General features: G+C 36.9%; 1 protein-coding gene across 1 annotated transcript in view; it reads left to right on the top strand.

Moving 5' to 3' along the window:
• PCLO (piccolo presynaptic cytomatrix protein) overlaps window positions 1–27,983 on the top strand; it is a gene marked incomplete at its 5' end in the record, with an annotated part of 328,275 nt that overhangs the window by 155,696 nt on the left and 144,596 nt on the right. Inside the window, 2 exons of the mRNA XM_083859465.1 lie at window positions 15–5,106; window positions 5,480–7,488. Coding sequence (XP_083715591.1) covers window positions 15–5,106; window positions 5,480–7,488 — 7,101 coding nt within the window. The remainder of the gene's footprint in view (window positions 1–14; window positions 5,107–5,479; window positions 7,489–27,983) is intronic.

Here is a 27,983-nt window from a genome sequence, read left to right as displayed (position 1 = left end):
ATTTATTTTTTTAGGAAAAGGAGGATGACAAATCAGACACATCAAGCTCTCAGCAACAGAAAAGTCCACAAGGTCTGAGTGACACCGGGTATTCTTCTGATGGGATATCAAGTTCACTTGGTGAAATTCCAAGTCATATCCCCACTGATGAAAAGGATTTAATCAAAGAATCTAATAAAAAAGACACTATTTCACAAGAAAGTCCACCAAGCCCCTCAGATCTAGCTAAATTGGAAAGTACTGTACTTTCAATTTTAGAAGCTCAGGCAAGCACTCTTTCTGATGAAAAATCTGCAAAAAGCAAAGAGCTTTCTGAAACATACAGTGAACAGATAAAAGATCAACTTAAAACAAAGCCTTTGTCCGTCCCTCCAGAATCTTATGGTTTAGATGAGGAAGACTTAAAAGTTATCAAAGAAGGTGAAGGAACCATTGTAGAAGAGGGCAAAGGAGCTGCTTCCTCCCAGGCAGATTACAAGGAAGAACGTGAAGGAGATGACATATCAGCAAGAAGACAACAACGCTATGACTCTGTGGAAGACAGCAGTGAGAGTGAAAACTCACCTGTCCCAAGGAGAAAAAGAAGAACTAGTGTTGGTTCTTCAAGCAGTGATGAGTACAAACGAGATGACAGTCAGGGATCAGGTGATGAGGAAGACTTCATTAGGAAGCAGATTATAGAGATGAGTGCTGATGAAGATGCTTCAGGTTCTGAAGATGATGAATTCATTAGAAATCAGCTCAAAGAGATCAGTGCAGCTGAAAGCCAAAAGAAAGAAGAAGTGAAAAGCAAAGCCAAAGGAACAGCTGGAAAACACAGAAGAATGGCACGGAAAAGTAGTGCAGGCTATGATGAGGATGCAGGAAGAAGACATTCATGGCACGATGACGATGACGAGACTTTTGATGAAAGCCCAGAGCCAAAATACAGGGAAAGTAAAAGTCAAGACAGTGAAGAACTTGCAGTGTCTGGAGGAGGAGGACTTCGACGTTTCAAAACAATAGAACTAAATAGTACAATAACAAACAAGTATTCTGAAGTATCTGAACAACAGAAAGGTATTTTATATTTTGATGAAGAGCCTGAGCTAGAGATGGAGAGCCTTACAGATTCACCAGAAGATAGATCTAGAGGAGAAGGATCTTCTAGTTTACATGCTTCTAGTTTCACACCAGGTACGTCTCCTACTTCAGTGTCATCACTTGACGAAGACAGTGACAGTAGTCCTAGTCACAAAAAACTGGGAGGGGAGAGCAAACAGCAGCGCAAAGCAAGGCATCGGACACATGGTCCTCTTCTTCCTACTATTGAAGATTCTTCAGAAGAAGAAGAGCTACGGGAAGAGGAAGAACTGCTAAAAGAACAAGAGAAACAGCGTGAATTAGAACAGCAACAAAGAAAAAGCTCTAGCAAAAAATCTAAAAAGGACAAGGATGAACTCAGAGCCCAGAGAAGAAGGGAACGTCCAAAGACTCCACCAAGTAATCTTTCTCCCATTGAAGACGCATCTCCAACAGAAGAATTACGACAGGCTGCAGAAATGGAAGAGCTACACAGATCTTCTTGTTCTGAATATTCACCCAGCATTGAGTCAGAACCTGAAGGTTTTGAAATCAGCCCAGAAAAAATAATAGAAGTGCAAAAAGTTTACAAATTGCCTACTGCTGTTTCTCTATACTCACCAACCGATGAACAACCAACTGCACCTCCAAAAGAAGAAAGTGGTCAAAAGACATTGAAAAGTGCTGAAGAGGTATATGAGGAGATGATGCATAAATCCAAATCATTTCAAATGTCAAATGAAAAAGATGAAGTATTTGAAAAAGAATCTTTATATGGCGGAATGCTAATAGAGGATTATATTTATGAATCTTTAGTAGAGGATACTTACAATGGAACTATTGATACTAGTCTTGTTATGAGACAAGATGAGAGCAGTGAATATATACAGCAGAGAGGAAAAGAGAAAAAAGCAAGAGCTTCAGAACAGGTCTATGATGAACCACAGAAAATTAGTGATCTAGAGAAGGACTACTATAGTGTTGAGACTTTACATACTATTGTGCCTCAAGAAGATATTGTTTCTAGTTCTTACATTATCCCAGAAAGTCATGAAATAGTTGTATTAGACAGCACAGTAACTTCTACCATTGAGGAAAAGCATTTGTTAGATGCAGAAGCTGCCTATGAGGAGCTTATGAAAAGACAGAAAACACAGCTAACTCCAGGGTCTAGTCCAACACAGCCAGCTTCAGATTTCATTCCCACATCTGATACAAAGGTATCTGGTGGTGGAGAAATAGTGGATAGTACATCTTTAACATCAAGCACTACTTCAGCAATCTCAGATGTATCACCTGTCAGTAGCACACTTTCTATTCCAGATGTTAAAATAACACAGCATTTTACAGCAGAGGAAATTGAAGATGAATACTTAACAGATTATGCCAGAGAAATTCAAGAAATAATTTCTCATGAAACATCAATATTGACATACTCTGAGACATCAGAAGGTGCTGCATCAGTTTTACCTTCTGATACAGCTTCCTTAACATCATCTACATCTTCAGTTTGTACCACAGATAGTTCCTCACCTATAGATAGTGCAGCCACAGGTTTTGTAGGTCCTGCAGATGGTGTAAGTAGACCAGCAGATTCTGAAGGTGTCAGCATAGTAACACAGGTTCCCTTAACATCTGCAAAAGAGTACTCTGAAGTGAGCATGCCTTATGAATCTATTGCCGGATCCGCTAAGAAACCATCTCTTGAATCAGATGCAGAGAGTGTGGAGCAAACTGCTGTTTGTTTGCCTGAAACTGTACCTTTAGTAGTGTCAACTACTACAAAACCCAAGGAACATGCAGCTGATACCATTACCTTTGATACCTTCAAAGCAGAGAAGGAAGCAGCTAGAAAAATTAAAAGTACAGTAGAGGCTGGCAGTGTCAAAATTCATCATGAAGAGCCACATAAAGAATTGGGTGTTGATATGACAAGGATTGATTTGACTAAAGCTGCATCTGAGCAACCACCTATATGCATAGCACCAGTACCAGTTACAGAGCCTGCATCAGAAACACCTTCTGTAGTCACTCACACTGTTGTAAGTAAGACCAGCATGGTCTCTGTGCCTTCCTCAGCTCCTGCTGTTTCAGCCAAAGTATTCTCTCTTTTTAGAAGCTCTTCTTTGGATTCTCCTGCACATCCTTCTCCACCCCCACCTCCTCCTCCTCCACCACCTCCTCCACCACCATTACCACCACCACCTATTTTACCCAAGCCAGCCATTTATCCCAAAAAGAAGTCACAGGTTAAGGCTCCAGCAGCAACAGTTCCCACAGTACCTCCAGTACCCCAGGTACCTCCAGTACCACAGGTACCTCCAGTCACCAGTGTTCCAACACTACAGTCCACAGCTGTATTAAAGGATCATGTGGTACCTATCACAAAAATATACACCCCAACGCCACCTCCTGTGCCACCCAAACCATCCTCCATTCCAGCAGGGCTTGTTTTCAGCCACAGGCCCCCTGAAGTAACTAAACCTCCAATTGCTCCTAAACCAGCAGTTCCTCCACTCCCAATAGCTGTTCATAAGCCAGCAGAAACACAGCCCAAACCAGTAAGCTTGGCATTGACTTCAAGTATGACTCTGAATTTGGTATCCACAGCTGAATACAAAATACCATCTCCCACTTCCCCTTTGTCTCCACATTCTAACAAATCTTCACCAAGGCTGGCAAAACCCTCACAGGAAACCTATGTTGTCATCACATTGCCATCTGAGCCTGGAACTCCCACTGAAGCTATAACTAGCCAGGCTGTTACCAGCTGGCCTTTAGAAGCACCTTCTAAAGAACAGATTCCCCAACCTATGCAACCAGTTTTTACTACATCCATGAAAACTATGGATATTCAAAGTATGGTAGGCCAGAGTATGTATTTTTCAGGCGCACTCCAAGCTATTCCAGTGACAACACAATCAACTTTTGAAAAAACACCTAGTTCAAAACCAGAAGTAGTAACAACAGACATAACCAAGACCACAATGTCTGTGGTTAAGGGTCCAGTGCCTGGTTATGGTTTAGGTAGTGTTGCTATTACTATACCTCCAGAGCCACTACATATTGTAGACCAACCCAGATACAGAGAGAATGGGAGGTTCCATCCTCTGGGCGATGTCATAGATCTTCGCACTTTAACTAAGATGGACATTGAAATGAGAGACAGCTGTATGGATCTCTCTGCTGTTTCCATGGACGTAAGAAGGCAAATGCCAGCGAGTGACACAAGTGGGCGACCAGTAAGTACTGTCCAGCCATCCATAATAAATCTTAGCACCGCGTGTGTTGCTGATACTTCTCTGCCTATAGTCACTGAGACAGTGACTGCAATGACCAGCACGGCCACTGTGAGCTACACCACCAGCACAGACAGCCTTGTGGATCTGGGACATGCGATGACAACTCCGCTTCAGCTAACAACATCAAAACATTTTGAGCCTGCATACAGAGTAACAGGCAGCCAGGCCTTCTCTGTAGGTAGAGATGAAGTGCCAATAAATTTATCACTAGGTACTTCAACCCAGGCAGTGACATGGGCTACTACAAAGCCTGTTACTGTGCCACCTGTTGGTGTTACAAATGGTTGGACTGATCTCTCCACTTCTCAGGAGCCAGTGGAGAGTGGAGCAGTTGACCTTAGCACTACAAAATCCCACAGAACAGTAGTAACAATGGATGAAACAGCTTCAGGTATCGTAACAACAGTAATAGAAGATGATGAAAAGCCTGTAGATTTGACTGCAGGGAGAAGAGCTGTCTGCTGTGATATGGTTTATAAATTACCATTTGGCAGGAGCTGTACAGCACAGCAGCCTTCTACTACACTTCCTGAAGATCGCTTTGGCTATAGAGATGACCATTATCAGTATGATCGTTCAGGGTCGTATGGCTACCGAGGAATTGGAGGTATGAAACCATCTATGTCTGACACAAATTTATCAGAAGCTGGACTATTTGCATACAGAAGCAAGAATAGCTTTGATTATCGAGTTGGGGCAACTGATACAGCAGTAGATCTTACTTCTGGAAGAGTAACTACAGGTCAGTATGACACAGCGGCAGATCTTTCTTTGAAATATAATTTTGATGTTCCTCACCTCATTTCAGGATAATTTTTTTATTGTTTTTCCCCTCCTTCTGTTGTTTTGTTTTCTTTTGGACAGTGTGACAAATTATTCCGGATTACACGTGTTTTTCATTTCTTCATTTTACATATTTGTTTGCACAGAGGTGCCTGCATGTGCCTGCATGTTCAGAAATGCTGTTTCCTTCACATCTAAAGTAGATCATTAACCTGAAGATTTGCATGCAGTTTCCCCTTCCCATTTATTTCATCAAGATGGGATGACTTTCAGAATCCGCAAAGCAGCATTCTTTTGTGGGACTGGACTGTAACTTTGCCCTGTAATTTCAGGTGAGGTTATGGATTACTCAAGCAAGACTACAGGTCCATATGCAGAGACTCGGCAGATTTCTGGCCTCGGGCTCAGTACACCACAGTATTCCCAAGCAAGAATGGTGTCATCTGTGGGTTCCCAGCTTGGCGTTGGAAGTGTTTTAAGATCATCCAATGGTGTTGTTTATTCTTCAGTAGCAACTCCAATCCCATCCACATTTGCCATCACCACACAACCTGGTTCTATTTTCAGTACAAGTGTCAGAGATTTGCCTACTCTCCAAACAATTGACTCAGTGCCCTCTTTATCAACTTTGCAACAGACTCAACCACTCCCAAGATCATATAGTTTCTTGACAACCGTGGCAGCTGAAAAAGATAAAGCAATTACTGCCATTGGTATGGAGACGGGGTTACCCCCTCATTCTATAGAAACAATTACCACTGAGCCAACCAGTCTGATGCCTGCTTTAACTACAGCATCTGAAGTTTATACAGATGTAATTGATGATGAGGTTGCCCTTCTCATTGCCCCTGAAGAAGGCAAACAGCAGCAACTTGATTTGGAGCGGGAACTTCTTGAGCTTGAGAAAATTAAGCAGCAGCGCTTTGCGGAAGAGCTGGAATGGGAACGTCAGGAAATTCAAAGATTTAGGGAACAAGAAAAGTTTATGGTGCAAAAAAAGCTTGAGGAGTTGCAATCCATGAAACATCATCTTTTATTTCAGCAGGAAGAGGAACGACAAGCTCAGTTTATGATGAGACAAGAGACATTAGCCCAGCAGCAGTTGCAGCTTGAACAATTCCAACAACTTCAACAACAGCTCCACCAACAGTTAGAGGAGCAAAAACTTCGTCAAATATATCAGTATGGTTATGACCCTTCAGGAACTGGCTCGCCACAAACTACCACAGATCAAACACTTTTGGAAGGACAGTATGCAAGCACAGAAAATGGCCAGTTTTGGCCTACTGATGACACAACCACTACGGCTTCAGGAGTGCTGGGTATTGAAATTCCACAAAGTCAAGCATGGTACACAGTTCAGTCTGATGGCATTACCCAATACATGCCCAGGTCTGGTATCCTAAGCTCAGTTTCAGAAATGTCTCTTAAGGATATTGATGTTAGAGAAGAGAAGCAATTGAAAAAGAGAAGTTCTATGCCAAAATTGCGTGGTCCCTATGAGGAGTTTGAGGAGACCCTGGAAGAAGAGCCCCGGTGTTTCAAAAAAATAGTGGACAGTGGAGTGCAAACTGATGATGAAGATGGAGCAGAAAGAGGTTACACCAACAGGAGACGGAGAAGTAAGAAGAGTGTTGATACAAGTGTTCAGACAGATGATGAAGATCAAGATGAATGGGATCTTTCCAGCAGATCCAGAAGGAAGCCTCGTGTGGGGAAATTCAGCGAGGGCACTACTGAGGCAGACAAAGCTAAACCATTCTCCAAGGTATCTAGTATTGCAGTTCAGACAGTGGCAGAGATTTCTGTGCAAACAGAACCGGTAGGAACAATAAGAACACCTTCAATCAGGGCCCGATGGGATGCTAAGGTTGAAATCATAAAGCATATCTCAGCTCCAGAAAAAACATATAAAGGAGAAAGTCTGGGATGTCAAACAGAGACAGCATCAGACACCCAAAGTCCCCAATATCTGTCAGCTTCATCTCCTCAGAAAGACAAAAAACGTCCAACACCATTAGAGATAGGATACTCATCCCACCTTCGTCCAGACTCCACATTACAGGTAGTCCCTTCCCCTCCCAAATCTCCCAAAGTCCTCTATTCACCCATTTCACCCGTTTCACCAAGCAAAGTTATAGAGTCAGCATTTGTACCTTATGAAAAACCCATGACTGATGACATCAGCCCTCAGAAGATGCTGCATGCTGACATGGCCAAGGTTCCTCCATCAAGCCCAAAGGCAAAGATGATGCAACGCTCTATGTCTGATCCTAAGCCCCTGAGCCCCACAGCAGACGACAGTTCCAGAGCTCAGTTTCAGTACACTGAGGGTTTTATGGTAAGAAGTATTTGATTACTTTTTTTTTTTTTTTTTTTTTTTTTTAAATAATATGCAATGCTACAGCTATCAGTACAGCATGAGGACAGACACACTCATTTCCAATACTTGTGCATGTAGGGGTTTTTTTACACACCTTGCTGAAAAGTCCAGAGGAATATCTGCTGTCAGAAGCAATGGTATTTCCTTCACTGCTTTGCCAGGAAACAGAGATTCCCATATAACAGTCCTGCTAATATTCAGGAAATAACACAAGCTCATTTTCAGAATTTGGATGGCACTTTGTGTTTTATATGGCAATTCATTGCCAATATAGGGGTTACTGACAATTCTTCAGAAAATTGAAAGCATTCTCTTTCTAATCATACAACATCCAGCTCTTGTGGCACAGTCTGAAGTGCATTAACCTTAAAATTACTGCATGTGCCTTCTGAGAGGCTAATAACACCAGATTTATAATTGCCTTATTTAACTGTCCTTTTTGACCCTCATGAGCTTTCTTAGCTGTGTGTGATTCTGTGGATAATCTTGTGTCCCAGTATGTACATCTTTTATCTTTCCCAGACCAAAAGGTCTCATATCCAAAATCCATTTTTGATCTGTTTGTTTCGGATAAGGAGGATTATCAGGAAGTTATGCAAGTTTTGAGGTCTGTTTCTTATAGGGGTCAGAGGAGGCTGACATCAGTAGGATCAAAATTTTCATTTCTGCAGAATTTCTTTTCCTTGAGAAGTAAGATTTCATATTTTGGAATCAAATTGATATTTTTGAATAAGAGGAATAAGTCTAGGCAAAACCAGTACCTTTATAATATGATATGTTCTTGGCTGTCCTTTTATCTGAGACCATTCCCTTCTGTCAGTTGATGTGTCAGTATCTTTTCAGAACTCTGGAAGAGCTGCCATCCAGCAGTATTTATCTTTTATATTCAGTTATCTGTGAATAGAAGTGATTAGTACAGACTGGATAGGATAAAGAGGGTTTGTTCTCTCTGATAATTTGTGGTGGCTTTCAAATTCAACATTATCTTTTATACCCTCCAAGGCTCCCACTGTAAATAATTCCTGTAGTTTCACATATTTGTGCAGTATAAATGCTTCCCATGCTGTTACTGCTTGGAAAGCAGTACTTGGAAGTTTGAAGGGAAAGCCATAGTTATGGCATTGGCACTCCATATAAACATCATTCACTAATGAATAATAAGCAGAGTGGGGGAAACTAGCTTAAGCACTGAAGTTTCATGTAGAAGATTTGGAACAGCATCTTGAAGAATGTTGCTCATGGATTGTAAGAAAGTGTTGGGTTTTACTTAATATTGGAGAGTAGGTATAATATTGTAAAATATTATATAATTGCAAAAGTATAGTAAAATTATTTCTACAAACAAATTATTCAGTTCACTTATTTCACAAATACATATATATATATTTGATATAAATTGTATCCTTCTATGATGGATGATGAATTCTATAAACAACTCATTGTTTAAAGGTCTTTACAGTAGAGTTTGAACACATACATTATTCTTTAATGAGACATGAAAACAAAGAGCTGGTACACTGTTGTTTCTTTTTGTATCATATTCTCTACTGTTTTGGCTTGAACCCAAACAGCAATGAGCTATATGGTGTTCACTAGTGTGCAGAGATCAGGCAGCAAATAACCCTTGTTTCAAAGTAGTTGCATCCTACATAAAGGAGTGAGACATTTTTATGGAAGGTAAGGTGCAAGTAGACAAGCACACAGAAATTTAAAACATTTCCATGAATATAAAGTGGACTGTACTAGCTTGGCCATGCAGCAGAGGTTGAGGAAGCTGCTCTGCAAACTTCCCATGGTCATCATGGCTGATTTCAGCTTTGATGCTGTGTTAAACATTAAGCTTGTTATATTCTTAGGTAGAGTTTTGTTCATTATGTGTCTGAGGTTCAGTTAGCTTGTACTGAGATCATGTAAGTGAAGTTTAAAGGAGGAAAAGGCACGTGGCCAACAAGAAAGAAAATACTTATAGTGATCCTTGAAGAATGTAATCAACTGACCCCATCAGCATCTGGAAATAGGGGCATAAATTGCTTTTGCAGTTTCTATTTCAGTTCTCAATTACTCAGCCCAGTTATGTTATGAAGGAGAGTTCTACAGTACAAGATCTAAACGATCTAATTTCCACAAGACTTACAGTATTCCGTCCAGCATGTCCATTTGTTTATACCATGCGTTTAGGGCTATATCATATTGAAGAACAGGAAAGACTGGACAGTGATTTCTTTTCTATATTTTATCACATTCAAAAGTCCTGTGAAAGCATAAACACAGTGTCATTGTTGGCAAATTGTAAATTTTGTTGACATTTTTTCAACTGTACATCTTTGTTGTTAGAGACACATGATGTTGTTGTACTTAAGTTTAAATATAGGATCACTTTTGGACTATCATTCTAAGTGTGAAAGTAAGATGCTGCCTTACCTTTGAAATATTTTTGACACTGAGACTGATTTTTATTCATTCAGTGTATGTAAAGTGCCCACAACAGCTAATGTCTTTGTTAATTGTCTGTGTACACTTTTGCACCTCCTGACTATAGAGTTCCTAATTTCCTAGTTAAAAAAATGGAGAGGTAGAAGGGGACAGTTATGTCATTCAAAAGAGTGAAGTTCAGTATAGAAAAAATTACAAAACAGCTCACGCTGAAAAAGAGAATTTACTAGAGCTGAACATAAAAGAATAAAATGGAAATGAAAGATTGATCTTTCACTACCTTAAGGAAATGGAATGTGTATATGAATATTTTTTGCATGGATGAATATCCCATCTCTTTTTTAATAGTTCATGAATCACAGTTATGTCTTTGTCTGCATTCATAAACATTGCAGGTGGAAAGGTGTTCATGTATTCATGTATATGATTCACAGGCGCTTTTTTCATAATTGAGCAAAAAAGTTTACCCTTACACAACTAATGGAACTAAAAGAGTAAGAATAAAACTGATCTTTTTTCTAAGATTTACAATGAAATGATAACTTGTCCTTCAGATAATGCCCTTTCTCAGTCATGCACTTCTTCTAATGGAAAATGGTTTCTTTACAACATTTCAGGAAAAGATAGTATGGAGACTATGACTAAGGTGATTAAATTGTCTCTCTATGTCTTAGAACTGTTGCTTTAAATATATTTTTCTTCTTTAATGCAGCTTGTAAAGGAAATAATTGCAAAGTTTTATCTAATCTAGTAGGAGTGAAAGGCTGAAAAGTAACCTGATAGCTAATCATAAAATAAAAAAAATCCAGGTAACATTACTTTCAGTGGTGGCACATTTAATTTTCCAACAACAAGCTGTGTGGTTACATTACAATTCCACTTGCTTGTCTGTCACAGTCATTGTCTCTATGTGAACACTAGAGAGAATGTAGATGGTGGCTTCCTATTCATCCAAAGAAAAAGTATTGCTTGCCACTATGTCCCCTTTTGTAGTTATATGCTGTCCATTAGTGGAAATAATAATACATATTAGTACTAATATAGATATTAGTAATCAAAAATAGCTGAGTCAAGAAAAAATTAAGAATTGTATCCTGTCAGCAACAAGAAAAGTTGTGAAAACCACCCATTGGAATTGACATTTTGCAAAGATACCCAATTTTGCTGTTTTGTGAGCTTTGTATCTCTTGTGCTCCCTGCAGCATTGAGCTCCCCAGCACTGATTTTATTAGACTGTCAAGTAGTCCAGCATGGTAGGGTTCAATAGAGTGAGCAGCCACAGGAGTGGTTTCCATGAGAGCACCAGGAACTCTCAGTAGAGTCTGGAAGTGAAAATTGCAATTCATCCATTCAGCAACAAAAAACAAAACAAAACAAAACAAAACAAAAAATTGTGGGTACCTGTCTAACGTAATAAAGAAAGAGTTTTACACCAGTGAACCACAGAATCAAGTCACATGCCAGTCACTGTCATCTTTGGCAGTTGTACAGGTTGCATATGTGTAATTAAAGGTGGGAGTTGTCTTCCTTTCGCCTTTGGATGCAAAATGTCTGAGGCAAATTGCAGAAGATCTTTCACATGACCTGTCACACACACAAAACATCTACAGCTAAGCAATGCCTAGACTCAGCAGAAGTGTTTGTATTCGTGAAACTAATGCAAAGACACATCTGTCAACAGCCTGTCAGCTTGAGGGTAGAAACTGTACATTTAAGCTTTAACACTTAGAGTAAATCCTATCAATCTGTTTATTAAGAGAGACTTTTCTTGACATTTTTGTCTGGTGTGATTTACCATACTTGTAAGGCAAAATTAAATCAAATCTTCATATTGTAGGGAAAAAAAAAAAAAAAAAAAAAAAAAAAAAAAAAAAAAAAAAAGTAATTATTTCAAGCAAAATACCCTCAAAATGTGTCTTTATTTACATACAAAATGTAAGATTTCTTCTATTGCTATATTAAGAGCGGAATTATACTGATTTTAAGAGTGGAATTTCTTTTAGATGGCTTTATTAACACATTAATGTGTATCATCTCTGGTATTCTGAAGTTGTCAACTTTAAAACCAGAAGGTTAAGACTTCATGATTTCACAGAATCACAGTTGAAGGGACTTTAAAATTCATCTAATTCCAACCTCCCCTGCCAGCAGAGACACCTTTCACTACACCAGGTTGTTCCAATCTCCATCCCATCTGGCCTTAAATATTTCCAGGGAGATAGGGCATCCACAACTGACCTTTGTAGTATCAGACATGCTGTACTTATGAGCAATGAAAAGGGAAAACAAGGTAGTTGTTCTCAGTAGAATTAAGACCTTCCATCTATCATATCCATGATGTTTTGCTTGTTTATTCAGGACTAAGCTGATCACCAGACTTGTAGCTCAGCAAGGAGTGTTCTCCCTGGATAATAAATAGAGAGAAAAAGCTAGGGATAATTACCCTGTTTGAAGGTGGATATTTCTATTTCCTTAGGTTCCTCAGAAGCAGGGAGTAGGTTCATTTCTTAATGTCATCCCAGAATGCCAGGTAATATAATTCTTCTGCTGTTGAAGCACAAGACATAGGAGTTTCCCTTGGTTTGTTGTTATTGGAGCTTAATTCCAGCTAAAAGGAGTTGGTACTCTGTTATATTTTTTTCGCTACTGTAAAATATTCAGAAGTGATTTTTGCTCTGAACATAGGTGGTCACATCATTGTACTGCAAAAGGCTTAATTCAGTGACTTTTATTTTCCATTTTAGTTCTGTGATTCAGCCCAGAAAAACAGAATAACATTTTGATTTCTGTAAAAACTCTACTTCCATATAAAGGAGAAATTACCTTTTCCAGAAACAGCTGCTATTTGGGTTTCAGTACAGACGGGTGTTGAGTGAGGAACCATCTTTGGAAGTATCTAAATTTAAAGTGCAAAGGTTTTTTTTAGCTTTGCTTCTAAGTGACATCACTGGGCTGTGGTTTAATGAAAATTCTCCAGACACTGGTGGCAAAACTGGTCCTTCATTTTGAGCATGCAAAAACCAGTCCTAAAGAATGATCTGGGAGAAGTCTGATTTGCGGAATTCATATGATTTTCATGCATTCTGTGAACTGCACATGCAGGAATGTCTGACAGTTTGTTGATATACTTAGCCCTAGGCTAAATCACTAGGCCTGAATAATGCTGATTCATTGCTTATGGATGGGAACTCTTATCTTGAAACTGAATTCAGTCCAGCAATCCAAAGTTGTAGATGTTCCCCACCAATTTCCTTTTGTGCTTGAATATTGTCAAATGATCTTTTTTTGTGTGCTTCAAACAAATTCACTGGGAGCTGAGTTACAAAGACAATCTCCATCACATTTAGAAAAAATTCCCAACAATCATATCCCTGTGTAAATAATAAAATAGGACTTACCTATCTTTTCCTTTAACCATGTGGTTTTAGTTAGATTTAAGATTATTTTTTCTACCAGTAGTCTGAATTATTTACAATTTAGAGTCTTATTAACATTTCAAGCTACTGTTTCCGTGAAGTATTTGAAATCCTTTGGAATAACATTTATGCCACTTAAGTGAAGCATCTTTTTTCCATCTGTCAGGTCTTCCAAAGAGACAGAATATCCCATATTTGAGCAACATTTCATATTAACATTATTTTCTAAAGCACATTTAACTGGGTCAGTCTTTTCTGCCTGATACTTTTGTATTCATTGGTTTCACACCTTCTCTATTCAACCAAGGGATGTTCATGCTTAATAGAAAATTATTATAGTGTTCACTCTTTTTCCTTAACAATCCTTTATAAAGCATGAGATTTATGGCAAAGTTGACAAAGAGCCTTGGGTTTATATCACTTGGGCCTTCTCCCACCTGCTTTCAGCTTTTCCATGTTCCTCTTAAGCCAGCTCTTATGTAGACATTAGGAAAACCATCCCTGGCCTTGAATCCCATCCCTCAGTCTTTTATCTTCCATTAAGACAAAGAAAACAGAGGTACTATAGTATCTTTATGTTCATTTCTGGTTGAATTGGTTACCGTGGTTATCTGTTTTAAGAATATTTGGTGTGGAAATTGGTAAATATCATGTTCATTGTTTTAAAGTAATAAATACTGGGTATAAATTTATACCGTGGAACCAAGCAGGAATCGCAGAAAGACAGGGGGCATGTACTCATGAGCAATTTTTGACCTACTTTAGCTCTGTTTTGCTTCAGATCTTCATCTCCTCTCAAGCCACAGATTACTGTGGATAGCATTAATAGGAGGGTAAAAGTTCCACCAGTGGAATTGTCTGACTGAAATAAAAAAGAGGATTTCTTTCATATGTTCTCCTGATAATTCTGGCTTCCTGCATTTCATTCGGTCTACCGTTTTATGAGCATCTTTGACTGAAGCTCTGAAAGCTATACTGATAAAATAAATGTACATTTTCCAAAAGGAGCAGAAGAACAATGCCTATAAAATCTTTGTTAGAAAGAAAATGCTGTCTGTGATTTATTAGCAAGTTTTCTGGTGCAGTAAAAGCTGAACAATAGATCAAATTAGCTGATGCAAATTATCTGCTGTACTGTGTTTTTGTCCGAAAGGAGCCAGTCATTGGTTTGGACCGGTTTTCCCTACTGGGATTTGAGCCTGTTTGAGTTACACTTTGACAGAGCTTCCTGCTGAATAAGAAGAGTAATTTGTTTATAATAATTCCTAACTTATTTTTAGCATGTACTAAAAATTTCAAATCTCTACATTATTCCCTTAGGAAAAATATTAAAAATATTCACTGAGCTAGATATACCCCATATAATCATCCCCAAAAATGAAAATAACAAAAGGATGACATGAAGGTAGCCCAGTAATCTTTGAGATAGATGGTTTTTGTGTTTGTAACACTCTTCGTAGCATTATTAGTTTCATAAATTGTATACCAAGTCTCTCAACATTTGCTTCTTATCTGTAGAAATACTGACTAGGCCAGATCTTCTTGTATTCTCAGTGTTTCAAAATGCAATGTGTGCTAATGGCATCTAAAACTTTGTTTGCTTGTTCCTTAGTTTTTAAATTAGTAAGATTTGCCTATGTTAGAACTAACTTTACTTTGGTTCTGATCATCAAAATCTTTCTAATCAGGCATTACTTTTCTGAAACAGTGATTTCATATTAAAAATAATTTTTAAGATAGACATATGGCTTTGCATATTATTGCTGCAAGATCAAATTTCATTATTAAATATTAATAAAAATAGTCCCTTCTACTGCTCTTTTTTACATTTTTTAATCCAACACATTATTGCTAAGCTATTTTTTTTTAATGGCGATTTTTAAATGGAAGTTTTCTTTCCATCTGCCAGCTGGAAGTGAATAACTTTGGTCAATACGGTCACTGTTGAAGAGCAAAGCAGTTTTAAGTGTACCAAACAGGGGCTTGTCCAAAGCTTTACTCTTTAATAATTCAATTCCAGTTTAAAGCATGAAGAAATGACTCATACAGCATTTTTAGATTGATATAGAAACACAATTACTTTGGAAAGCAGAATTGTAATTCAGAGCAATATTCCAAATTTCAATAATACCTGTAGTGTCTGTACACTACAGGTACAGAAGAAAACAAAACAAAAGGGGAATATTGATGATTAGGCAATAGCAGTAGTGAAAATGGTCCAGTGTAATAGCAAGTGTTCAGACTTAATATGACATAAAAATATCAAGTGCTTGCATGAAAGGTAATGGTGTTCTTGGGAGATATTGACAAGTGGTGCCTGTGTAGGGTACGTGTTACAGTTGTTCTACCCTGCTCAGTGGCTGGTGAGACTTCAGCTTTAATACTAAATGCAGTTTAACTCAGCACCCCTCAAGATTTAGAGGATGAGATGTTTCAAAGTTGAGGATAAGAGAAAGGATGAAAGATTCAGACAGTGTTGGTTACGCATCTGAAGGATCTGACTGTGTTGATCTAGAAAGAAGACCAAAGCTGGACAAGATAAGAGTCTTTCACTGTGTTAAATGTTATTTTGAATAGGACAAATATTAACCACTCTTCAGATCCAGTAGAGGCACAGGATGGATTATCTCAATCTGTGGCCTGGGATATTTAGTAGATATGAACTTTATAACTGCAATAGCACAGATACCTTAGAACTGATATGTTTTAGTGAAACTGTGCTACATCTGAATATTGGGAATAAAATCAAGGGATAGATAGCCTACATGACTGATTTCCTTTCCAAGACAAGAATATCTTGAGTGCTATGAGTAATAGAATTATGTTTAAAAATTAAATTCTAAAATTAGAAACAACTTTCTTTAGTATGTGGTTCTTCTTACACAGTGTCATGCACATTTTTGCTGTTAATTTGTATCAGTACAGCACAGAGTGCTGAGTGAACAAACCACTCAGATATATACGACCCTTTCTATAATATGAGTGACTGCAGTGATGCAGTCTTCATTTAAAAGATGGGAAGCTGAGACAAGCATAATCAAATGGCATAAGTGTCCCCTGTTTTGTTCCTTCAATCCCTTAGATGAAGTGGCATTTACTCCCTGTTTTACTTTTCTCTTTCCATTTCTTTTCTGGAGCCTGGAAGTCTCTTTTCTTTCTTGGCTAACACAACATAGTCTACCTAGCTAAGGTATGAAGGGTTGGAAATAACATGTTTAACATTAGATATTGGTGGTGAAAAATCCCACCTGATCTGGTCACTCCATATTCCTTTTAGAATGTGCAGGCAGAAGTATTCCAAGGAAACAGTAGTTAAACTACTTATTTTAGGTTTTACTTTAGAATAAATTAATCCCACTAAATTTTCAAATGACTACAGTAGGTTCTAGATGACTGAGACTGCTTTTGGTCCCATGGTCACTCAAAAAGCCTTCTGAGTCTTCTGAGTCTTCTGTGTTCTTATTTCCTGTTTTTTCTCTGAAAATAGTGAATTTCTTAATTATGTACTAGTTTCCTTTTATCAATTCTGCACAGAAAAAGTTATGATTCAGTTAAAATAAAGTTTATAAGTTGCTTTCTAAGTGCTAAAGCTCAATTAAAGAAAAATAATAAAAAATATTAATTTAAAGTCACTTTCACTTAATTCACTGAAACGTCATTATAAAAAGTCTTTCCACTATTTTCTGGTCTCTTCAGCATGCTTTTAAGATGAATGGTTGCTGAGAGACTGGCATCATAGTGCAGACAAACTTCTTATTTACAGGACAAGGTTGGCTCTGCTGACGCCAATTCAGAATTTCAGAAGCTATCTTGTCAACAGTTCTCAAAGCTCACTTGGAGAGAGCAAGTTTTCATTTGTGCTTATCTTCTCAGTTCAATTTCTCAAAATAATTTTCAATTTTGTTACCGAGAAGGAGCTGAACTCTGGTAAAAAAAGTGATTTACCTGCTGCAATGTTCAGCTCAGGGAGCAGAATCCATAATGGCATGGTAAGTGCTTGCAGTCCCTGCATTTAAAATGAAGATACAAGAGAGGATTTAACAGTAGCCAGGTTGGTTAGTGCTGCACTGCCTAAGTCAACTCTTTAGGAACTCCAAATACAGGAAGTCTGTCACAAGATATGGCTTAGACATCTCTCTGAAATTTTGATGCAGAGTCTGAAATTTCTCCCTTGGTGTGAGACTGCAGAGGAAGCCTTCCTTTTGGCTCTCCCTCAGAACTTCATGAATTTTGTACATCATGAATTCGGGTCTTAGTTCAGTTTCTGTTCATTTTCTCCATCTGTCCATATCTTCCCTCTAATCTCCTTGCTAAATAAACCCTGCTTCTGTTTCCCAGATGGTCTTTCTTTGACACTCTCTCTCTCATCCAATCTGAGTGGTTCCTATCCAAATACAGCTTTGATTATCTCACCTTACTCACTTTGCAAGCTGCTGATGCCAAATCCAGCTCCAGCATGGAGTGTGTTAGTGCTCTTACACTGCCAGGGAAGCTTTTTCCCTGGGGCATCATGGCCAAGCAGGCTACGTGGGCCAGCCATTAACTAAGAGTGAAGGCAGGGTTCCAAATTTAATAACTAGTATGGAGGAAGGTCTGAAGGAGGGTTATATGCTTAGGATTTCTTTAGTGTGTGTGTGGGACGAGAAGTTTAACGGGTTTGATTTCTCTAAATCTGGATAACTCCTTGATTTAGACAGTCAGCAGTTGCCAGAGGTGAAAAGATAGTCAGGAAGGGTGACGGATGGAGTGAATCAGAATGAGAGCTACCCACCTAAAATTTCAGTTTAATGTAGGGAAGATTATTTCAAGACTGAGTGTTTGTTTTCAGCTGCTGTATAGCATTATTAAAACAAAATTACATAAGACTGAGGAAGTCATAAGGTAGTTAGGGGGTAATACTTCATTAGTTTCTGGAACACATTTTCTGTAACCTCCTTCATAGCTGTTTTTTTGCCATATATATACAATGTAAGGGGGCAACAGTGAAATAAAATTAAGCTTCTTGTCTGAGTTGACATTAGAAGCAATTACTGTCTTTTTAAAAAAAAAATTACTGTCTGGGCTAATCACTTACATCATATTGATGCCCCTTTTATGATTCCTAAGTTCTAACTAACAGCAAAAATATCATGGTCTTCTAGGAAGAATGGCTAGGAAGAATGGGCTGGAATAAGTGAGTTTGTCCTTTGTCCATTTGATCATAAATACATATATATATATTAGTATAAAATTTTTATTATAAAGCCTTCTGATATTTCTTTAGGCAGTAAAAGTGATTCTTGTGACAGTGATAGTGTAGGCTCCTCTGAGTCCTTATGTTCTTACAGCCTGTTTGAGCACTGCTTATCTGAGGAATGATAACCTAGGAAGAGGAACACATTTTATCTCTTTTCTTCCTGTTTCTTCATCATTTGGCCCAAAAACTCATGATGTCAAGAAATTTTGACAATGTTAGGGAAGTAGTATTTTTACCATATGTGTACACACAGCCAAACACACAGATACACAAACATATATGTCAAAAACAAATGGCTTTTCTGGGGAGTATTTTTATCTCATACACTCTGCAGTTCTGGAACATCAAAGATTTAATTTATTTAAAATAAATACTGAAGTCTCTAGTCTTTTAATCCTTACACAGCATTGTAGCAGTAAATCCATCAAGATGTTGGTGTCTGTATAATATTTTGAAAACATTTCCTATTTAAACTCCTCAGTCATCACAAATCACCAAAAAATCAGGTTGGAAATGTGCTATGGAGGTCATACAGTCCCATACTGACCTCAAAGCTAAGCTAATTTCTAAATTAGATCAGATGTCTGTCTACAGGACTTTACAAGTTGCATTTTGAAAATCTCCAAGGATGGAGATTTTACTGTCCCTCTGTGTACTCTGTTCTGAGAATTCACTGCTCTCATGCTGAAGAGTGCTTCACTTCCCTTGTGCAACTTGTGCCTTTTGTCCTTCATTGTGCCTCCCTTAGAAGAGTCTGTCTGTCTTCTCAGTACTGCTCCATTCTGGAGTTGAAGACACCAATCAGGTGTTTTTTTCAAGCTGAGTTCCCTCAAGCTCTCTTTAAACAGACAGTCTCCCTCAAGCCCTGACCATCTTACTGGGCTTACACTGGGATCTCTAAATGACACTTTTAATTCTTTGTGTGGATATAAAGCAGAGTAGGAAGAGTTGGGAGACTCTCCCATCTGGGTCCTTCTCTTCCAATTAACATTGTTGTTCTCATTAGACTGAGTGCAGACACACTCGAACTGCTGTGCTGCTTCACTTCAGAAACAAATTACATTTCCTAAAGCACTTCCTATGCAGCTTTATAAAGAAATACAGTACAGTTCAGGAAACACTAGTCTATGCATCAGATTAAGCTCTCAAACACCATCTTTAGTTTAGAGTGATTAGGGAAATTGCTGGGTTTGGGGTTTTGGGTTGTTTTTTTCCACTAGAACTTCCTCCATTTTTTCTAAATTTTAAAAATGCACTTAAGTATTAAGAAATCATAATTTTATTCAAAAAAACTGGTATTTTTTGAGGTGCATGAAGTTCACAGGTGATATATACATTCTAAGATACTAATATCTCAATGTAAGTCATCATTATATATGGAAAATCTTTTATAAATATATCTTTGATTTTTAACACATACATTAGAAAATGTCTCTTTCATTTCCTTATTACAGGTAACTAGACTTAAAAAAAAAATCCCCAAAATCTAGTGATAGTATTCTGTAAAAACTCTCTTTGAAATACGTCTTTAGAAAATATGACACAAAAATATTTCCGTGTTTTATACAAATATAATAAGAAGCTACAATTGAAGGATAAGTGATGTAGCACTGCCAAAACACTTGTGAGTTACATCAGAATCCCAAATTCTAGTTGACACTCGTTAATGCAATTTTATTTTAGAATTTCTTAGAACATGACTTTTACTATCTTAATGTTATAATATTTTGCTCTATTTGGGAAGATTAAAAAAAAGTGTTTACAACATTGCTGCTGAGCCCTTTTTGATCTATTATGATGAATCTACTATGATGTTCAGATTGGAGAGGTTCCATTGAATTTTGAAACCACAGAGGCTTGTGCTTGTTTTGTAGAATCACTAATCTGATGGCTCATATAAAATTCTCTGAAGTTAATGATACACTCTGTTAATTCAGTCAGCTGTGGATCATGCCTTGAGGAAATTAATTTTTTTTTCATTGAATTGCTAATTCCACTAAATTTCTCAGTTCTGATTATTATAAGAAATGGAACCCCAAAATTGACAGAATGTGGGGAGCAGGAAGGAAAGCTATTCATTTAAATTATTTGAGTATTACTGTAAGAAATTTTCTAGTAGAAAATAACCTTCAAATCCGAATTTTGTATTGGAGAAGTTCAAGATTTGCACAGGAAGAAAGAAAGGAGTTTTGTATGGTAGAGAAAAAAAATACAGTGATAGTTTTGCAGCTGTCTATGGAGAGAAAGAAAAAAAAAGGGCCTGGTCACTTTCAAGCTGAAAAAATAGATAGTGCTTCTCTTTTTTTCTACAACATTAAAAACAAACAAACAAACAAAAACAAACAAACAAAACCAAACAAAAAAACAAAAACAACAACAACAAAAAAAAAACCCAACAAAAACAAACAAACAAACAAAAAACCAGTCAAAACAATACCCCACCAAAACCAAATCCAGACAACCATGGGTTGTTTTTCATTCTACTACCCATTCCTACTGGAAATATTTTAAAAACAGCAACAAGATCAACAACAAAAAATGTTTTTATTAATGGAGAAGGATTTTCTGTCTGATTTGTTCTAGAAGTATGGATGGTACAGTCAATAAAGTAAATGATGGAATTGGGAAAGTGACAGACAGTGATAATCAGCTCCATTTGCTTCAAAGCCCGGAAGGATTTTGATATGTAGAAAAGCTCTTAATATTTGCATTGAGCTGTAGATATCAATAGAGTAGATGACACTCATGAAGTCTCATTTTGTCAACAAATTTTTGATTCTGTTTTTATTTTAGTAATTTTTGATATGTATCTTAACCATGTTGATATATTACACAAATATATAAAAAAAGAAAAATTAGTAATAAATTAAGAAATAAGGTGAATCAAGAAAGGTGTCCTGCTCACAAAAACTAGAAATTTGAAATATAGTATGTGTTAATGTAATTATCTTAAACATTTTATAATTAGGTAATGGGGAGAAACATGGAAATGCTTTCAAATATTTCTGTGTATTTTTAATCCTTATTTCTGAAAGTCTTTGTCATCAGTTGAGAGATTTCTGCTGAAAGTATAAGACTACTAAAATTTGATATTAAACTTCTTAGCATTTTTTAAAATACATGTTACTTTTCCTGCAGTTCAGAATATTCAATGTTTAAACACAGTTTAGAAATATAGTGGCCAACTGAGAATGAGCAAATTGAAGTTTGTGCTTTATAACTTCTCCTGAGCTGGTTATACAGAAGGAAGAATAGATTTAAGGACGAGTTGAAGGTTTTCAAGTGTTTTGGCTTTTCTACACACACTTCAACAACTGGAGATCAGTTTCATGACAACAGAATCTGCAACACAATTTCAGATCAAAATCCATCTAATTCAGCCTTTCTTCTATGACATTGACCAAGACATATCTTTTCAGTAAAAAATGAGATCGTCAACTGATGCAAAGTGATTTAATTTTTTGCAGAAAGAGACCAGAGCAGATAGGGAAAAATGTTTCATCATGAATTCGGTACTTAGTTTTTAAACATTTAAAGTGCAAAATGATGTTCAAACAGCACAGTAAGGAATTGCACACTAACACACAAAGCTCCTAGATGATGCACTGTTAGGTAAATGCCATCAGTGCCTCACCATTTGAGATGATCTTCATCACTGTTTAGCAGTCTGGATCCTGGCTGCTCTAAGTACAGCAAGGTACAGGAATGATTGTGATGCTTTCTGAAGAGGAATCTAAAAATTAAATTATTTCCTATTTCTTGATGAAATAGAAACAGCTGGTACTGTGAGTTTTACGAGTTCTGTAATGTTTATAGAAAGGATCTTTTGTTTGTAGTCTTAGTAAAGATCGATGAACATAAACACTGTCATCTGAAAATGAAGTAAAAACATATAGATACTTGATTTGATGACTTAAAATTTTTATAACAGCAATCTTCACCATGGAAGATGACTTGATGTTCACTATCCTAGTCTTTCCAAGGCTCTAAAATCAGTGCATGATTGATGCTAAAAAATATCTTTTTGTCAGTCTTAGCTCAGAGGCAACTAAATACATGGCTAATAAAGCTGAGACCCTTTGAACATTAACCTTTTTGCAGGATCAAAATATTTCAGCTAAGAGGTGTTGCTTTTGCTTAAATGATATACAATATTTATATATTAATTAATACCAAATTAATTTAAAAATTATTCAAAATTTGCAAAATGTGAAATAGAATTTTTTTAAAATTATCTCATTTAGATCTACGTACTTCTAAATTGCTAATAATATTAGGCTACCCAGAAAATCAGATTTTATTCAAAACAAGATAGACTGCAACAAAAATCTCTGCATCCATTGATTTTATATAGGTGAACTAATGACCAAAACTATTTTTCTACATTAGTCACTGCCTAACTTCCAGTTATTTCGTGTTTCAAGTAGGCATTCCTCATCTCTATAGTGCTATTAAACATGCCTGTTACTGGAGGGTGACTTTCAGAATTAAACTATTTAAAGTTTGTGCTTCTTGTCTTTCCATCCAGCTAAAGTTCTCAGTGGTAGCATTGTGCAAATTAGAACCATTTTCATGGTTAGGCAGTTTTTCTTGTTTTCTAACTAAATACTATCTAGTAAGTGTTCTTGTCATGTTTATCCTGATACTCTTACAGCCTTCACTTGTTCTTGTTTTGTGCAATACTGTTTCCTTAAACTTTCATTGTGTTGGATCTCTGTCTCCAGAAACATTTTCTTCTGACATCCTCTAAAAACCATTAATCACTTCTGACTTTTTCAGTCTTTGGGAGCACATGTCTGACAAATCACACTCAAACACAACAGTTCTGCTCTCATCCCATAAATAATGTCATTTCTTATCTGTAAGGGGATGTACCATCACTCTGTGCCTCAGGCTGCCAGAGGTCCCAGTGAGTATCAAACCATTTGAGATTCCAGAACAATCATTTGACATCTCTGGACCCAAAAAATACTGAATGACATGACTGCAAAGCCCGATAATTTGTGATGATAAGATGTCACTAATATATTCAGTAACCATTTGATTTCAATGGTTTGGACTAATTTTTTAGGTCTTGCTCTTCCACTGGTCTAGAATGTGTATTTGGATGATTACATACATTTCAGGGTTTCATTACTTTTGTTTCCTTTGTGAATTCTGGGTTTGTTAGAAATTTTAAAACAGTGAACAAAACACATAGAAAACAAGAGAGCAGGGAACCAACCCAAATCTGTCATTATCCTGTGAACATCTTTTAATGATTATTTCTTGTGTTACTGTAGTAAGAAATATTATATATTGCATGTTTAGGGTGATTGGTATAGTCTATATCCCTATAAACAAGAAGAGGAGGACAAAAATGGTTTGGAAGAAGAATAATATGAGATCTGAAACTGAGGGGGAAGAAAAGAGCTTTCTTCCTTTTGTATATGCAATAAAGATGTATTCTAGATTCCAGGCCAACCATAAGAATTTTTATTTTTATTTCATGTCTTGAAATATTGCTCTTGCAATAAATTCTGTTTCTCCTTTCCTTTTTTTCCTTTTTCTTTTTTTTTTCTGTTACATATGTAGATTTAGAAACTGCAAATGGCACATCTTTCACATTAACTTCTGATTTTTCTGCTGCCTTATCTTTATTTTTAGCTTCATTAGCGTTTAAAAGTAGTCTTTGCCAACTTTCTGTCTTCCTGTCCTGCTTGTCACAATAATCAGAAATGGGAAAAGGAAGGTCATGATGCTAAAATAGTAAAATTGCTATTAAAATAGTAGGAAGAAAATTCATTAAAGGTTACTGCTTTCTTCTTCCTCAGCCCTACACAGTTGCATTAAATATCACATTGCATACAAGGCTGTCATCTGATGCAATTTATCCAGGAGTGGAATACTTCCTCCTCTGAAAATGAATATAGATTACAGTGTTAGTAATAGAAATTATATTTAATAATTAGTAAAATAATCAAATATAAATATTATCTCCATATATGCCTTTAAAGAGGAGAAAGAGGATGTTCTAAAAATTCAGTTTTATTCAGTTGAGCTAATCAAGACCAAGCTGAGTGCCTTGTCTGGATTTCTTTGGTAAAGAGATGAAGTTGATGACCAATCTAGTTTTAAATACAAATGATGAAGCATTTGCCACTTCTCTTTCCCAGCTCCGTGGGTAAAATCTGGTGCAGTATCCACAGACAGTAGAATACATGTAAAACTAAACAAACAAACAAAAAACCAAGCAAAAAAGTAAACTCTGAAAAAAGGGTTTAGTATCTTTTAAAATATTGGGTTTTGAGAAAAAAAAATGAGACAGGTAATCTGTTTTACTCTGGTATCTGTTTAAACAGATAACATAGTGAAAGCTGTTTTTCTTCCAAGAGAAGATGTTCTGTTTTGTATCAGCATAGCAGATTTCTGTATGTGCTAATTCAAGTGTTAATGCTTTCTTTAAAAATTGGCTTTTTGAAGGTTAGAGTTAGGTTGGGAGGAGAGGTTAATTTGATTTTGTTTAATTTGTGTCACTTGGAAATGGATTTGTTTTAAACTGGAAATGCCATTTTTAAATGAGAATAAGAATAGGAATATGGAGCTTTGTGTGGTCTGGCTAGTACATGTTCTCACTGTAGAAAAAGTGTAATGGAAAATCCGGACATACTGTGAGTAGTTTTCACACCTCCCAAGTTTAGCCATCTGTAACAGATGATCTACTCTGTGTTTGTTGTCAGGTTCAACTACATTTCTTTAAAAGGTGTGAGAATTAAGCCTGCCCTGGGCTCAACTGAGCGTATTTTAGGGGGAGTTTTTATGCTTCAGAAAATGAAGGATGGAGGGAGAGAGGAAAGAAAAGTTTCAGGCAGAAGGAAGTTTAAGGAAGAAACTGAGAAACTGTGGAGGAGAGAGAGAGATATACTCTCAGCATGAACTGAAGGAGAAATCAACTTGTCCACCTGAGGCAGAGAGGCTTATGCAGAGTCTACTGCAAGACCTGAAAGCTGTGAGTTCTTGGAATAGATTGAAGCCTGGAAAGACAAGTATCAGCAGTCAAGGAGTGTTTCCCAAACTTCTTTTAGTTTCTATTCTATTCTAACAGTGTGTAATATTGGGACCATGCTATATAGTACCAGAGCTGAGTAAGAAATATGCTTTCCACCAACAAAATGTGTTGTATTGGTAATTTTAAGGCACTTTTGGAAAGAGGAGGGGAAATTTGATGCAGACCATTCTGCAGGTGCACAGCAGTATGGATGAAGCCAGGGCTGAGCAGAAAAGACAAAAAAGAAGACCTAGCTGTGATGGCTGTAGAAAGGCCTGAATTAGGCAGGTGAGCACTTGGTGAGTTTGTCTAATCTGTGCCTTACAGCAACAGCTACATGGACATTGTTCCCCAGCATGAACCGTATTTTAGAGAAAGTGGTTAAACAGGGTTCTGCTCACTCTGCCACCTTTAATCTTAGACCAGGGAATTAAAGCATTGTGAGTACAGAATAAAGTAAATATTGCCTGAATGATCAAACTGAGCCAAACCCAGAACCTTTGAGTGATGAGGAGAGGTGTAATTTCTGAAGAATTGAAGGGGTGGTGAGATTCCTGCAAAAAACCAAAAAGATCTGCTTCAAGCAGATATTGCACGAGGAGCATGAGGAGCCAAAAGCAGGAATTGAAAGTGCTCTGGTTGTGGTGAGTAGGAATGTCCTGTCTTGAGACATTTACAGGGAGCATCTGTGTTACATGATGGTCAAGAGAAACAGGTGTGATTATGGAGTGAGCTGAAGGAAAATTTCACTTTCTTTCAGTTCAGTAGTCTGGAGGACTAGCTCAGATTAAGTCTGCGCATGATGCCTGTGCAGATGAATCCTCAGTCCTGTGAACAAACAAGGGCTGTGGCACAGCATGTGGTGTCTCGTCAGCTACCATCCTGTGGAGGAAGTGTGTAGGGAAGGAGAGGCAGAAAAAGCCAAGATTTTCTCACACCATTTTTTTTCCTTTTTTTCTCTGTGAAACAAGATTGATATTTCCTTTCTTTCAAAGATAAAGGGGTATTTAGTGTTGATTGTTTCAGGACTTTTTAGGGTTTGTTGTTTTTTTTTTTGTTGCCAAAAGTTTGCAAAGTTGCCTGATATCTGTTGAAAACAGATGGTGCTAATTCAGCATATGCATATCATACTGAAAAGTATAAACTGTTCTGAATTTTTCTTATGAGTATTTCCTGGCCAGGACTCTCAGTTATATTGCAAAGGAAAAGAAATCAAAGTATATTCTCATTTACTGGGAAAATATTCTTTATAATTCTGTAAAATTTTCCATAGATGAGATCTCTGTTTTGAATAAAATTATTATTCTGACCAAAGGGTATGACACATAATGATCTGTGTGTTACATGATGAGAAACAGTATACTATTGGTTATTATTAGTGAATGAGCCCATGCTAAGGCTGATTAATTACATGCAGAAAGATTTGTTCCGAGGATTTTGTTATTTGAAGATAAAGTTGACTGACGCCTTTCTCTACTGCCACAAGTAGCTTTGCAATCAACAAATCCCAAAGCTAACAGTTTAATAATTTGGTACAATATCCTTAATTATAGCTTGTTTAAATTACCAGTGGCAAAATCACATTGCCTCTGTATTGAAACACATTACTAAGATACAATTCTTTGTTATTAGTTAGTTAAATCCAAAAATGGGTTGTTTTGGAGGCAGGGCTCATCATGTGCAAGAAATATCTGTATCTTAATCTATCACAGACATCAAACTGTTCATCCACACCATAGAACTTTTGTTAACTTTTGATACTCTTTAATAACAGATAAGGCAGAGTTCTGAGTATTTTCAGTTCTGTATTTATGTAAAATACTTTTTAAACTGTCAGTGAAACAACAGGGGAAAAAAAGAAGTGATCCCTGATTAAGAAACACTAATTATGTTGTAGTGTAATATACAAAGTTATAGCATAACATATATATATATATATATATTTGTATATAGTCACCATGAATCTACAGGCTTTGTCTTCATCTTGTTAAGCACCTACCTCAGAGGAATTCTAGTTTTGCCATTTTTTTCTTTATATCACAAATCTTTCTCCTGTTTAAGTTATTGTTATTCAATACAAAGACTCCTACATAGACCCTTTGTCCTCTGTTTTGTCATTTGTATCATAATCTTTTGGGTTGTCAGAGTGAAATATACTTAACGATTCTCTTGAGAAACTTTCCTGAGTCGTGTGGAAGACATGGTGTATAGAAAAATATATTCATTTTGTTCCTTTTTTATTTTAAACAAAAAATAGGATATCTTAAAAATAATTAGTAAATTAGGAAAGATTTTAATTCACAAAGGGACTGGTTTTAAATTCTTTATCAGGCTTTGGCCC

Source organism: Zosterops lateralis (genome assembly GCF_965231275.1).
Source record: "Zosterops lateralis genome assembly, chromosome: 4".
Classification (NCBI taxonomy): domain Eukaryota; kingdom Metazoa; phylum Chordata; class Aves; order Passeriformes; family Zosteropidae; genus Zosterops; species Zosterops lateralis.
The sequence above is the reverse complement of the archived record's forward strand: the minus strand, read 5'-3'. Positions and strand labels throughout refer to the sequence as shown.